The sequence below is a fragment of the Electrophorus electricus genome, chromosome 7 (genome assembly GCF_013358815.1).
Source record: "Electrophorus electricus isolate fEleEle1 chromosome 7, fEleEle1.pri, whole genome shotgun sequence".
Taxonomy (NCBI): Eukaryota; Metazoa; Chordata; class Actinopteri; order Gymnotiformes; family Gymnotidae; genus Electrophorus; species Electrophorus electricus.
In genome coordinates, this window is record NC_049541.1 from 23,104,202 (window position 1) to 23,119,764 (window position 15,563).

At 44.9% G+C, this 15,563-nt stretch overlaps 1 protein-coding gene across 2 annotated transcripts in view; it reads left to right on the top strand.

Annotated features, from left to right (window-relative positions):
• Nucleotides 1-9,993: 9,993 nt before the first annotated feature.
• Nucleotides 9,994-15,563, top strand: part of fbxl4 (F-box and leucine-rich repeat protein 4) — an 8,388-nt gene continuing 2,818 nt past the window's right edge. The window contains exons 1-5 of one of the 2 annotated variants that reach the window (XM_035528326.1): nt 9,994-10,097; nt 11,311-11,754; nt 12,135-12,465; nt 13,942-14,186; nt 14,473-14,686. In XM_035528326.1, the coding sequence (XP_035384219.1) occupies nt 10,051-10,097; nt 11,311-11,754; nt 12,135-12,465; nt 13,942-14,186; nt 14,473-14,686 (1,281 nt within the window). In that variant the 5' untranslated portion in view covers nt 9,994-10,050. Of the gene's footprint in view, nt 10,098-11,146; nt 11,755-12,134; nt 12,466-13,941; nt 14,187-14,472; nt 14,687-15,563 lie in introns of both variants that reach the window. The other variant, XM_035528325.1, reaches the window with a different exon arrangement.

The window sequence follows — 15,563 nt, forward strand, 5'->3', positions numbered from 1 at the left end:
GAAGGAGATTCTAGCCTGGAGCTTTACATGGTGTTCTCTTAGTTTGACAGCCCGGCGATGGTTTTGTTTGTGGGGGATGCATTTATAGCTGGAGCGTAGCTGGAATGTCCTCTGTTCTGCTCAGCCCCATTACATAACAGTCTGTGCAAGGGACACCACAATGTGTGATGTACATATACCGTATGCGACATAGAGTCAATTGTGAGATACTGTGAGACTCTGAGATATTGTGTACTTAACTTCCTCTTGAGTGTGCAGTAGCTTTAAAGGAAAGAGTGACTGAATCAATTACACTAGATGTGAAAATTACAATCTGTGCCTCAGTGAATCCTTTAACTGTTTTTTTTTTTCTTTTTTTTCAGGTAAAAAGATTTTATTTTAAAACTTAGATATGGCTGAAGAGAGCAGAGCAGAAAGGAGTCACTTGCCACAAAGGTTTACGTAGGCCTACTTGATGAAGCTGATTAACATCTGATGAAAGCTATTTTAGCTTGTGTGTGTGTGTGCGTGTGTGCGTGATCTGAGCCACCATGTTTTAGTCACTAATGAGTGGCAGCCATCCAGGCGGTGAGGCAGCTGATTAAGAAGGAGCAGGAGCAGTGCAGGGAGAGAGCAAAACAGCAGGGAGAGAGACAGGGAGAGAGAGAGTGGGGCCACGGATCAGGAAGCGGGCTCTCCGGGGATGGAGCAGGTGCAGTCTGTGAGCAAGGCCTTTGGGCTGCAGGGAAAGCCACAGCATAAAACAATGTGCACTGTGCCATCTTTTCATTTAGACTCTCTCTCTCTCTCTCTCTCTCTCTCTCTCTCTCTCTCTCTCTCTCTCTCTCTCTCTCTCTCTCTCTCTCTCTCTCTATCTCTCGCTGCCGCTTAACGGATCTGTGCTCCACTAAGACACTAAGAGGGTAAACAGAGGGAGGGAAATTAAAAAGGGAACTCCCCTGGCACCTCAAAACAAATTAGAGCAAACAAATTACACAGAGTCAACACACATGCACACACTCGCCTGCATCTGTGGCTCTGGACTCCAAAAAAGTAAAATCAACCTAAGGCACAGACTCCTGCCTGCACGCATTCACTTGTAGCCTGGCGTGTATGAGAACTTACCAGTCAGCACAGCGCGAGCAATGTATGCAATTACCTTTGTGATTTCAGGCCAGTTAAAGCGCAGTTAAGTGATAACGATAGTGTAGCTTCAGAGCCTTTCCTTGGCCTTGTAAGCATGAGAAAGCATTCATATACACACTTGCCCACTGACACCCACAATCACACATATATACACACACATTAATAGCAGTGATTCAACCTTGGAGCTAATGTAGTGATTACACGGGATCAGCTGGTCAACATGCGGAAAACTGTCTTTTTTATTATAACACTCTGTGTGTGTGTGAGTGTGTGTGTGTGTGTGTGTGTGTGTGTGTGTGTGTGTGTGTGTGTGTGTGTGTGTGTGTGTGTGTGTGTGTGAGTGAGATTTTTTTTTGCTGGCCTTGTCTCCTGGCGCTCTAGCCACCTGGCAGAGACCATGACCTCTCCATCTGCCTCCTGCTGTTTGACTGTGTGTGGGTGTATGTGTGTGTGTGTGTGTGTGTGTGTCCTGGGACATGAGAATACAGTGATCCACTCGGGCCAAAGCTGGTGGAGCTGGTGCCAGGTGGCTCTGAGCTCTGCACCCCACACTCAGAGCTGCCTGCCTCAGGTGCCCTCACAAAGGCAGCCTCTAACACCAACAGGTGGCGCTGTTTTCTTAAGTAATTAAGCCCTTGTTTGTTTATTGGCATGTGCTGTTTTCCAGATGATTTTGGCTGTCCCCTCAGCCCACTGGACAGAGGCCAGCATGTGTTTTCATGTCTGGCCGCCTGTTATCTAATATTTTTCCTCAACTCTGTGTGTCTTTTGAAAGTTTGTGTGACTATGTGTGCACATATCTGCATTCATGTCATTAAACGTATAATAATATCCATCTATTTTTAGTCAGGCTCTGAAAGCCCAATTTGTCTTAACTGGAAACTGTACTCGAAGAAAATATAATATAGCACGCACCATTACAGGGCAGGTACTCAATGTCTTTCCAGAACCAGCTTTTCTTTTGGGCTGTGACCCAGTATTTGGGCTGGGAATAGACCGGCTCCTAATCTCAAAGACGGTTTAGAAAGTGAGAGCGTCTGAGGGAGTGTGATATCCCTCTGGAGAGGCGGCACGCTGCGCCTTCCTGCTGTATGCCAGGGTCTCTGTGCCACTATCTCCAGTCTCGTGCCACTTCTCACAGCTTCGGGATGTTATCTGACGCAGCTTACGCCCTAATACCGCAATTGTTGGCCTCTAAAAACAATCATTAGCAAATCCGACGAGGGCAAGGGGGAATTTAGCAGTGTTTTCTTTCCTCCTCTGTACCCCCCCCCCCCCCCCCCCCCCAACCCCACACACACCCCCACTCGAATGCAGGGGGGATAATGTCAAAGCATCTTTCACCTCAGATGCATTATGGGGGATTATTCTGAGGCAAGACCCCAGGATGTTTTTCTCTATTCTAATTTTTTGCACTTCACGGTTGAACCAGACATGCTAGGTAAACACGCTGGCGTCACACTCTGTTGAGTCTTCAAAATTAAAAAAGGCAGAGACAATGGCAGGAGGACATGAGCCCGGTAAGACCCTGGCTCTGCTGGGACCAGGACTGGGGCGGGCGGGCGGAACAGGGCCTCACCCTGGAGTGTGTGCGTGCATTCAGGACTGCATGTGAGGCCCAGCCACACTGTGCCATCTGTGTCCTGCCACGCTCTCCCCTCCTCCTCCCACTTTTTACACTCCAGCCACAGCGGATGTGAATGTGGCTTCCAAACACAAACACAACACAAGCTCTGCTGCTGAGGGAGCATCCCCAAAAACCCACGTGCAGTAACCCACTCGCTGGGCTGTTCTGCGGTGAGGTTGACAGCACTCCTCAAGTGGATAGACATTCATAAGCAGCTGTCAATCATTTCCCATAACAAGACAAATAATAAATACTATGTAAAGCCTTTTACTTTCCATGAATGGACAGAAGAGTGTACAACAAAGACAATATATACTGCTAAATTATTATAAATGTACCTTTATGGCAAACGTATATTTAGATGAACACTTATTACAAGTGGTCAGTAATACCATGCTGGAGAATTAAAAAAGAAAAAATTATATTTAAATGACGGATCAGCTGGACTGTGTTTTTATAGTTTTGGCTTTACAGGTGGGTCTAATGTACATTGACTTAATAGATGATTAATGTTTATAATACGTTACGCCAAGTCAGATCCAAGTCCCTTTATTTTTATTTTCGTAAGGTGAAATTCTGATGTTCATATTTTACGTCTGTAATTATGTCTGAGGCAATGCATCAAAAGTTAGCAGAACATTTGCATGCTGTGCCCTCGTGCTTTTGTATTGTTTGATTACTTTTAATCAGTAATAAGCTGAAATCTTTGTACTAGAGATTTTATTACCCTTTTGTTTATTCACAAACACAAATTTGCAAATCTGCAAATCGTGTAGGCAAGAACATATTGATGCGGCTTTGGTCTTCTCGCCACCCAGAGGCAGCCAAGCGAAATGCTGCGGATCATATAAGCTGCCGGGTTCGCGGTGTAGCACTGAGCCGTCCCTCTGAGAGCTTATGAAGTTCATTAATCTCATTAAATATGTCTTATAGGCCAAATGAAAGGCTGAGTGGCTTTCCTGCAGGATAAGGGCAAAGGAAATCTCAGTCTCAGAAGACAAGCCAACGGCTGAGTTGCGCGAGCGGTAGCATGCCTCATCACGCTCTTAATCACCTATTGTTTCCAACCACTTCGTGCTGTTTTAATGAGAATCTACAGGCACTTAGATGTAATATGAATTTTCTAATCTACTGGTCCATTACCAGGGAGTAAAATGTTATTGGTTTATTAGTAATCATACTTTTAAATAGCGGCGATATGGCTCCCCTGGGGCTGTTGCTGGGTTGTGACTGACTAATTGAATTCTGAGCTTGTGGTAAGGGGGGGCTCCTCTGCCTTCCGTCGGAGATGTGAGCGTTGGAGTCTGTCGGTTAGGAGAGAGCGCGTACGTAGTCTCACTTCCACGCTCTCACCCGGATCAAACTGAATTCAGGGTTTCCATAGCAACACATTCAGATCATCCATCACTATGAGGAAGGGCAGGTCAAAGGCACATGTGGTGATGAAATCAAGCAAATCCAGCAGCTCTGTGAATAACAGTTTTTTTGGTTTTTTACTGTTAAATTATAGAGAGGGATAGAGGAAGACCTTAATTTAATTACTTTTTTTTCTTTTCACTAAAGTTATGTTCTGTAGCTTTACATTATGACATAAAATATGTGTGTGTGTGTGTGTGTGTGTGTGTGTGTGTGTATGGAGCACTGTATAGGTAGTCTGCTGCCTTGTCTCTGCTGCTATGACCTGTTGTTACAGAGAAAATCTATCACTTGTTGAATTGCCTGTGAGTGTTGCCACAAAATGGCAGCAATACATTCTCATATAAAAGTGCTGGAAGGTTAATTAGATCCAATTGCCTAGTGAGGACTAAATCTATTAGCTCTTTGTGCAGAGAATCAATCAAGAAGCACAATTCTCACTTATTTGTCATTTTGAAGAATTACTTGTTTGAATTTAGAAACACAGTCCTTCACACAGTAACCTACTATGATTGCCTCTTCATTAAGCATTAGTGATTAAGACATTTTATTCAGGATTCTGGATCTGTATACAGGCTAGCACAGGCTGCGTCAAACCAATGTAAAGATCCAGTGGTGCTATAACACTGAACGCAGACCTATGACTGTGGAGGATAAGCAGTGCCATGTGTAGCATAGAAGCCAAGAGTCTTTAAACATTGCCACGAACTAAAGGTAAATTCCTGTTCTACATTTTTAATGAACTGTTTAGGAAGAAGGATTTGGCCTCCCAAAAGGTTTCTTGTTAATTCTATTTTAGGACTTTTTCAAAACAAACTTCGAAAAGCTGGTTTACAAAACCATTAGAGCAACGATAATCAAATGTTAGCCAGTGGTTCTCTTCACAACCTGTCCAGCCACAAACTGAGCACAGTCCAGCTAACGAGCATGGCTATGACACCACCCTGTACCGTGCAGCATGTAGCCAGAGTGAGGCAGGTGGAAGAGCCATAGCAGATGATGGAGAGGCTTATGTTATGTCGCTGTTAACTAGGAAACTGTGGTGTTATCAGGGCTCTTCAGGCTTCTCTGACGGGCTGCTCCCCAGCAAGGCTGGAGGTGACGGATGCTCTATGTGCCCTAATTATTGTGTTGCTTTGGGTCTGAAGCTACTTAGAGATGGGATGCCCTGTGCTCTTCTCATAGCGCTAATGGATGGAGCTTTATTCAAATGCCTGCCCTTCTATCACCACGGCCAGTCTTGTTCTGTCCCTTCCTGCTCCGCTCAGTCTTGCTCCACCCAGTATGGATGCACCCTGGTGGACTTGAAGTGAAATCATAGACATTAAATTCACCAAAGGCTGGACTCAGTAGCTGGAGAAAAATATTTTGGCTGGAAAAGACGGCCAGATAAACATCTGTTATTGCGGGATGCTTTGTGTGAGCAAAGGTAAGTGTACGCAGGCAAGACTGAAATGCATAATGTTGTTTAAATGTAAAGTGCTGTTTAACTTTACACTCTAGTCTAGTCTGCCCTACTCCAATACTCCAATGCGATGTTTGCCATTGAAAAGAGATTTTTAAAAGTGAATAAATATGACAAGGAGAGATTGTGTGTGTGTGTGTGTGTGTGTGTGTGTGTGTGTGTGTGTGTGTGTGTGTGTGTGTGTGTGTGTGTGTGTGTGTGTGTGTGTGAGAGAGAGAGAGAGCATTATTTATATGGGAAATAGTTATATATGTAGTAGAAAATGTGTGTGAGCATGAGGGCACTTCTGTGTGTGAGAGAGAACATTTTTGGCAGAGGGACAGTGTGTTTCTGTAAGAGAGAGTTTGTATATGTAAAAATGTGTTTGTATGAGAGAGAGAAAGTGTACTTGTAGACAAAATGTATGTGAGAGGGAGTGTGTTAGTGTGGACAGACAGAGCCATGCTTTGATGAGCAGTGCCCATGCTGTTGGAACTCCTCACACAGAGACCGTCCCCATCTGTCCCAAATCATTCCGGCTCTGAGAGTGAGCAGCAGCAAAATGTCAAAATATTTGAATAAATTCTCCAGGAAAGTGCCAGGGTGGTGGGCAGGGGGAGGGGAGTAACCGCAGCTCCACTGGGGCAGGAAGAACTCAACACTGGTCCTGAATTAACCCTTCATATTACAGTAAAGAAGATAAAGCCAATGAGCAAATGTAAGGAAGTGTCCCAGTTTCACAGCCAGTAGTGGTGTCAGATCTTGAGTTCACTCAAAGGCATGGAACCAAACTGCATTCAGGGTGTGGAAGGACAAGGTTACAGCTTGACCTTGCAGCCTTTGAGGAACAGCAAGAAGTACATAAGTTCATTTCAGCAAACTCCCCCCCCCCCACGATGTTTTTGTAGAAATGTCCTGGGCACCTCCCGAGGCAGTAAGATGGTGTGGTTTTCCCTGTACTGCACCCACGTTGGTCTGAGAATACACTGACTTTACCGTACTCTGAGACTACACTAGTATGAGATTACACAGCTCTGAGATGACACTACTCTGGAACTACACTACTCTGCGATTGTTCTGTTTGGAACCCCACTAGGCAGAGCTTTACATGTTCTTTTTACTTAATTACACCCACTTTGCACAGATATTTTTTTTTTAAATATTGTAGTTGATAATACTATTATTTGAAAATGGGACAAAAAAAGAGGACATTAGTAACAAAGATCCAGGGTCACTAAATCCTCGTCATATCAGAAACACTCAAAAACTAGGTAATTAATTATTTTTCTCTAATCAGAAATGCTATGGAATTAAATAATGTTGTTCTATTTTTTCCCATTCTTCCTTAGCCAGGCTTGGAATTTGCATGAGTTTTATGAAAAAGATAAATCTTGTATCTAGGGGAAAGATCAAGGTTATGAGTTCCTTCCTGAAACCAATTAGAGAAACAGTTGGGCTGGAGGACAGACCGAAGACACAATGCCGTGCGGATACCCTGTGTCCTCCATGCTATCCTCCTGCATTCCTCTCTGCGCCAATTATATTTGCAGATTCTGTCATTTAGACAAAAGGCAAAGAAGTTTGGTAATCAACACAAAATATTTCAACTGCTCTTTAGGCAGTGAGCTCTGGCGAGTTTTTAAAATTAAGTCAATAGTGAGAAAGCGCAAGTAATCAAATATCATTCTGATAGGCGGTAACTCCAGATGAATTATGAATAATTATGAATAGTGGTTTATAGGTAATTAAAAACAGGTAAGCTGTTTATGGAAAAAAGGTAATAGGACTCTTTTCTTTTCCACGGCCATAGCAGCACATTATTTACCCCTGTTTATTATTTGACTATGAGTCAAAACACTGGTGTTTATTATTTGACTATGAATGTATGGCTCAAGTCGGGGCTGAGAACAAAAGGGAGCAATCAGTATTTAATGACCTGCCCTTCTGCCCCCCAGGAGCATGAATACAGCCACAGCCCTTTAATATACACCCACCACAGGCTGATGCCATGGAAGCATTGTGGTCTGGTTTCACAAGTACCATTGAAGTTTTCAATCAAATGTCATTTTCATCCTGGAACTAGGATATTTTGCAAGGAAAATAAAGCCTTTGTCAGTGTTTCATTCAGGAAATGTTTTTATTCCATAGAGTTCCCTCATCTATTAACTTGTAATATATTCAAGTCTACTATACATGAATAAAACCAATCCCTGCAGCGGTCTTCAGAGTGTGTAAGTAAATGTAACTTGTTTATGAGGTTACACTTAATTTAAGTTAATGACATACTTCATAATGAGATCCCTAATGGAAGCTCCATAATGGGCCTGATGCACAAATCTGGGATGAGCTTCCCAAAAGTATTACAGAGAGACCCCTGAACAAGTTATACCCTCTCTATAACGGTGGAAATGATCTGTGTTTGATTTTGGTCCCTTCTCGCATTATCTCTCTTTCTCTGTCTCTCTGCCTCTCTGTTGTCTCTCTCTCTCTGCCTCTATGTGTTCTTTTCCTTCTAGGAGTACAGCCATCTAGGAGTAGAGTCAGAATCATGTGTTTCCTTTGACAGCTGGGTGAGGGAGAACAGGACTCTGTGTGTGTGTGTGTGTGTGTGTGTGTGTGCGTGCGTGAGATACAGTGGGCTGGCAGAAGACAGGACGCCTGACAGAAGACAGGAAGCGCATCAGCGATGTCTGCTGGCGCTGACAGACGATGACGCTGTCAGTCACGGCTCTGCCTGTGCTGCTGGTCCGGCCTCCATCCTCCGCTTCCCCCTGGTGCGCCACATGCCTTCCCCTTCACGTTCTTCCTCCTGTCCAGACCTGCCGTCATTTCCCAGCCTGCTCACCACATAGGCAGCCTCCATCACGCCACCCCGATCATCCAGCATTTTCTTCTTTCCAGATGATTCTACATCTCATCCATCTCCTTCTCTCCCAGACTTGCGCTGGTACGTGGTGGGGCTGCTCTCACGAGCAGCCAAAGGTTCACTTCTTCGCTGAACACTGTTATAGAACAATGTAAAAGCATTTTCCCCAAACACTGAATTGTGAGATGTTCTTAGTGTCTCTCCCTGATGTACTTAAATGTAATCACTCTTAAACTGGTCAAATCTGGTAGATTCACTACTTTCTACTGATTTAGAATGGAGTGAGGCATGGTGTCCACATAGCAAGATAATGGAAGGATGGGGGAAACCTGGAGATTTACAGCAGAATTGAGGTGCTGGTTAACTGCCTAGGGGTCTGTGGTTTATATAATGTCAATATGGAGATCACATAACACAAGTACATAATTCTGAAGAGAGCATGATAAAGCTCCATGGTGCTGTCTTCCACCACTTTCTGGGTTGATATGTTGCCAGTTCCTTTGTTTAGTTTATAGTGCCACAGGTGTAAAAGGATTTATACTAAAAACAAACAGACAAACAAAAACCCTAAAATAATATTAAGTTATTCAATACTTATGAAAATTAGACATTCATGGTGTACAAAAGCCTTTGTGGTGAGAATGGGATTGCGTCATTTTTGCTAGGGAAAGAGCGATAGGTTTAGTGAAAGAGCTCTCATTCAAGGCAATTATCCTCTTCTGTTCTCCTCCCAGATCATCTGCTAATGAGCGCTTGGCTCATGCTAGGTTGGTGAGGTTTCCGCGGAGACCCGCTGCTCTTTGTATGACAATGGAACCTCAATTCATCAGAGAAAGAAAGTGGCTGGACAAGTCATTCATCGCTGCAAATGCCAGCCAAGATCTGTTTCTCTCTTCAAAGCTCCGCGCCCGGAGTGTGCCCATGATGGACAGCCGTCTGCATGAGTTCCGTGGAATCCTGCCTGGCCCGCGAGCTCCCTCCATGGAGAGACGGACGGGCAGGTCATAAGGGAACACCCATTTATGGGAATATAAATGTCACAATTACCACATTCTCAGTTAATTCTAGTGGACAAATGTTTTATTCAGCACATTAAACAATGTCTCTCTTCCTGGCATCTGATGTTCCAACTCATTAAGACATTAAGCTTTATTAGTCAGAGAATAGACATGTGACAGAAAATATATATTTATATGTGTGTAGAAAATAATATTGTATGTGTGAAGAGGGCTTGGAAAAGGGTGGACGAGGGATTTTCATTAGAGCCTTATGAAAACCCACACATACAAATTGACTCTGTTAAGATATATTATAGGTTATCAGCTTGAGGTATTTTTAATATGCCTTGTCTTCCCTATGCAAAGCAAATGTCACGCAGGTCTGTTATTAAAGCAAAACAAAACATATTACAAAAAGAATCTATTTACGCTGTATTTTACATATTGATATAAACTACAACGTCCACTATGCATTACGAGAAAAAGTTTACCGGATGTTGATATCCGACGTAAACAGACAAGCCTGTGAGTAGGGTTTGCTTGTTGGAAGATAAGCTAGCTAGCTATTCTACAAATGTACGGAGGACCTTTTCCCAATTCACGTTCGTTGTTTGATCCGTTGTAAGTTTTCATGTTGCTTCTTTAAATTGTGTTGGGTTAGTCGCATTCGCAAGAGTAGATATGTTACTGTGGTTTTTGTTCTGTTGATTGACAGCACATTTCTCCTCTCCATTATCATCACTGCTTAGCTAGCTAGCTAACGTAGATATTTGATGTCCTAGATATGCTACTTAGCTAAATAACGTACATAAATAGGCAGCTTACAGTCACAAATAGTCTTGTTATTCTGCCAGTGATGTTTTAGTTGGCTGTCTAACTATCGGTCTAACTATCGATAGCCTAACTATGATAACTAGCTAGCTAACTAGCAAACAAGCTAGCCAGCTATATCCAACGTTACACCTTACCGCAATATACATGGTTACATCAACAAAGTAAATGTGCGTTTGCAAATTACATTTAGCTACTTAACTAGCAAGATAACTGGCCAGAAAAGTTTTTTTAAACTATAGCTCGCTAGCTAGCTAATCTCCATGTAATTTATGCCACCATGGTGTTTCACATTATCCATTAGTCCTGTCTATAGTTACAACGTGACAGCTAGCTAGCTAACATATTACTCAGTGTGCTGAACTAGCTAACGTCAGCTAAATTAATAATTAACGAAAATTAGCCATAAGCTAACTAACTAGATCGTGTAAGTTAGTGAAATCATCTAAATGCATTGCCACATATCTAGCTAGCTAAACCACAACCTCACAAACTAACTAGCTTGCAAGTTAACCAGACAAATAGTTCTATTTATGTACTATTTGCTCTTGGTTACCTGGACGTGGACACTACATAATATTCTTAGAACTGATAGGCTCTCATGACTTTTTTTTTTTTTAAATACTATTTGATGATACAGATTTAATGGTGATATATGGTCATGCAGTCTTTGTGTATGCTGTAGGCCTGTCACCCGACAAGTCAAAAAGTGAGTGGTATAGCTATATGTGGCAGCACATATAGGTGATCCTGAGCAGACGCCCCCACCCCCTTCTGTTCGTAGTGTTGTGCTGTTTTACCCATCTATGTCCTCTTGCTCTTTCTCTATAACCTCGCAGGTCATGCATGCAGCTCGACCTGTAGCCGACGCAATATAGAGTCCCCCTCACCGTACTGTACAGCAGGGGACGCTGTCTGACCCAAGCCAGTCTTCAGCTCCTATGTTCCCTATGCTAACCCTTCTCAGCATGTTTTACTATATCTGTCTGCGGCGGCGGTGCAGGAGTGGCTCACGGGGTGAGGCCCTGGGCAGCCGTCGAGCCGTTGAACTTGGCCAGCGTGCTGCCCTTCCCGTCACTGTGGAGGTGGAGCAGTACGCCAAGGAGGTGCTGGACTTCAGCTCACACTACGGCAGCGAGAACAGCATGTCCTACACCATGTGGAACCTGGCCGGCGTGCCCAACGTCTACCCCAGCTCGGGCGACTTCACCCAGACGGCAGTGTTCCGCACCTACGGCCGCTGGTGGGAGCAGTGTGCCAGCGCGACTGCCCCGTTCCGCCGCACACCTCGTTCCTTCCACAGTCGGGATTACCTGGAACTGGCCTTCGAGGAGCCAGTCTACCCCACAGCTGTGGAGGTGCTGGAGACCTACCATCCTGGCGCCATTGTGCGCATCCTGGCCTGTTCACTCAACCCCTTCTCCCAGAACCTGCCTGTGGACATCAGGTAGTAACCACAGGCCTAAGCTCAACATGGCCATGACTTTCTCTCTCACAGCGCATATGCGGTATGACGCATTTAGTGGTGTTGATGATGGCTAGACTTGATGTGAGAGCACATCGTAAGGGATGCAGTGGTCTTTCTTATAGGTACAGTTTTGTTATAGTACATTCTCTCTTTTCTGGATACTTGGAATAGTCTGTTTTAGCCTGTTAATTGTTGCTTGTCACAATGTTTTGACTGTAAATGTTGGAACGACCATGGTGTTTCCTGTGCTGATGTTTAACCCCCATCATGCTTTCAGTTTTCTGTTGCTGTATTTCTGCTTTGATGAGTTGGTATGCATGTGTTTGGGTGTGTGTGTGTGCATGGCTGCACGTGTGCAGGTGGGAGGTGTTGTGGGCCGACGAACCCACAAAAGCGCCAAGCCCGCACGCCCGTCAGTTCTCTCCCACCATCCGGCCAATCAACTTCAGCACCAACCTGCTGCGGCTGGAGGTGAACAGCTCTGTGCTGGAGTACTACACCGAGATGGATGCTGTCATCCTACGGGGGGTGCGGGAACGCCCCATCCTGGCTCTTTACAAGATGCCCATCATAGACATGAGTGACCTGAGTGACAGTGAGGAGGAGCTCAGTGAGTCAGGAGCCCTGTGCTGCAGACCAGCCGCCAGGCACAATCTGGGCAATGGCTACTTCGACAAGCTACCCTATGAGGTAAATATAGTTTGCCACACAAGCTCTCATATGAGGAGGCTGTAGCCTCACACAGGAGCTATGGTAGAAGTGAATGCGCTAGAGTGGTTAAGGTGCTTGACTTGTAATCGGAAGCTTGCCAGTCAGTTGCCTGCCACCGCCAGGTTGCCACTGTTGGGCCCCTAAGCAAGGCCCTTCTCCCTCGGTTGCTCAAGTTGTATTCGGTCATAATTGTAAGTCGCTTTGGATAAAAGCGTCAGCTAAATGCTGTAAATGTAAATATGTTACGTGTGTGATTTTAAGTCACATGCCTCAGTATGGGTTAACACATAAAAGCCAGAATCGGGTGGGCTTTAACCCCAAGACAGACTCCCATAAAAAGAAAATCTAACCATATACAAGCCCCAATGTAAAATGAATATATAAGCTAAAGGATAACTTTATTAGTTATAACTACTCTATACCTAAAAGGTTGCCATGCATTTTACAGTCAAGTGTAAGTTGTAATCCACCAGCTGCCTCCCACTTGACTATACCTGTGCCCTGTACCTTCAGTTATTATGCATTTATATATACATACACAGAATATTCATACATCACCTGCCATTTTTTAAAAGCAGGTTCTTTAGGGTTCATCAAATCTGCACCCAGTAAGAACATTGCAGACTTGTACTATGCAGCCTGTACTATGATAATGATGAACAAACTATATGCATGCAGCTATAACAGCTACAGATTAGGGGTACATGGTCAAATGATCACTCTATGCACTATTGCCCAACCTATGGTCTGGCCACGGATCTCCCGTACAGTGTGAATGCCATGTAACGCATCTCCAAGTCAGACTGAAGACACAGAGAGAGATGACATGGATATCAGGCTGCAGCTGTGGGGCTTCAGAAGGAAGCTTTTGGCATGAGTGTAGGACCCTTCGCCTCAGGCTTCGGCTTGGATCCTTCAGCCGGCATGTTTATAGTCATTTTCAGATAATTAGCATGTGTCACTTTATGAGGGAGTAATTTTGAAATACCAGTATGATGTGTAGAGCTAGCACAGCTCAGATCTTCTTGCCAAACCACAGTTCCATCAGCATGTCACTGAAGCTGACTTAGGTGTGTGTGTGTGTCTGATATGGTATACCGGCATTATCTGCTAGCTGATACCCAGTTGAACACACTTGCGCTTGTCCTGAGAACACACACACAAGCACATGTACAGAACGTAAACAGTGCAGCTGCAGCTTTCTCATATGTGTACTTTCCAGCACCCTCTGATTTCTCTGTCATAATAAGCTCCAGTGTTTTAACGCTGTTATTGTCTGGTTTACAGGGCTAGTCGGGAAGAGGTTCTGTTCTCCTCTTGCCCCTGTTCTCCCATGACCCCTAATCTTCTCCCTGATATGCATTTACTCTTCTTCTTCTTTCCTTTTTCTTTCTCTCTTTCATTTTCTTTCTCCTCTTTCTGCCTCTCCCTCTCTCTCCTTCCACCCACTCTCAGCTTATCCAGCTGATTGTGAGTCACCTGACTGTGCCTGACCTGTGTCGTCTGGCTCAGACCTGTAAGCTCCTGCAGCAGCACTGCTACGACCCGCTGCAGTACGTGCAGCTCAGCCTGCAGCCATACTGGCCGCGGCTGGGCGACGCAGCCCTGGCCCACCTGCAGCCGCGCTGCACACTCCTGCAGAGGATCAACATGTCCTGGACAGGCAACAGAGGGGCCGTCACCACCACAGGCTTCTGCAGGTGAGCGCTGGGCTCACGCCAGGGGCCAGGGGCCGCACACGCCAGGGGCTCCCACCATCCTGCCGGCCGGCCTGTACCGAACCTTCATTGGGGTGAACCAACTACTAGGGTTGGTTGAATTAACAGTATGAAAACTTGTAATTTTACATTAGTTTATAAAATACCACAGGAAACCCATCCAATTCTCAGCAGAGTTAGCTTGCTGAGTGTAAACCTTACTGGGTCTGCACCTGCAGTAGTGGTGCTGGAGCGCTATGCTCTCAGCGTGTGCGTTATCCTCTCCCAGCTTCATCAGGGCGTGTGGCACGAGTCTGGTGTGTCTCAAGCTCTCCTGTTGCCACTTCCTGAATGAGGCATCTCTGGAGGTTGTAGCGCAGACGTGTGCAGGCCTGCGGGAGCTGGACCTGTCTTCGTGCGACCGCCTCCACCCACAGGCTTTCAGCCACATCGCCAAACTCGCACGCCTCCACCGCCTTGTACTTTACCGCACCAAGATCGAGGTGAGCACAGCCAGGGACGCGGCCTAGGGGCGGGGCCTCCTGTAGACACTTGCTTTTGGTGACATTTAAAAAAAAAAAATGGCACTGATTAATTTTGTGCAGACAAGATGTACACACTTGTGATAAATATTACGTGGGGATAAACATTAACCAGAGGCTTGTCTTATATAGTGTGTTATGGAACGTGAAACGGCTGGTTAAATAAACACGTTCCTAATGTTTTATAGGCATATATGTGGTTTGACTTTGGTGGTAAGGTCAAGATAATGTCCAATTCGGACACTATTATGATATGTTCGTGATTGATGCACATTTAATTCATTCCATGGTCTTAGGCCTTGATATGGTGCAGTTTTGATGTAGGTACCTAACAACCCTGCAGCACGCTACATGACTGCTATCACCTGCCCCAGCCGAGAGACACCACCACCCTAGCAACGCAGAAATCAGCCGCAGGAAAACAGGCACCAGCACAGACACCAACCACAGCGGTGTGGTGAGAGTGTGTGCCGTGTTAGGGTTTCACTCTCTCCTCCTGGGCATACTGTTTCAGTGCAGGGATTGAAATTGTTTACTAGCACACACACAGACACATGCAGTGCAAGATGTATCTAGTCTCTTGTAAAATCCACCGTCCCCGCTATTAATCCACCGTCTTCTGCTATTAGGCTGTCACTAACGTAATTAACGGATCTCGTCCTTGCCACAAGTAAAGTAAGCAGGTACAGTACACACACACACTTTACCAAGGCATGAGAACAATAGGTGTATTCTCTATGTTTTTATGGAGGGTTGTTGAGCTTGCTGTCTTCAAGATTGTAATGATTCAGCTAGTTCAGTCAAAATGAAGACATTTTTGCCTGAAATTATAAACCAC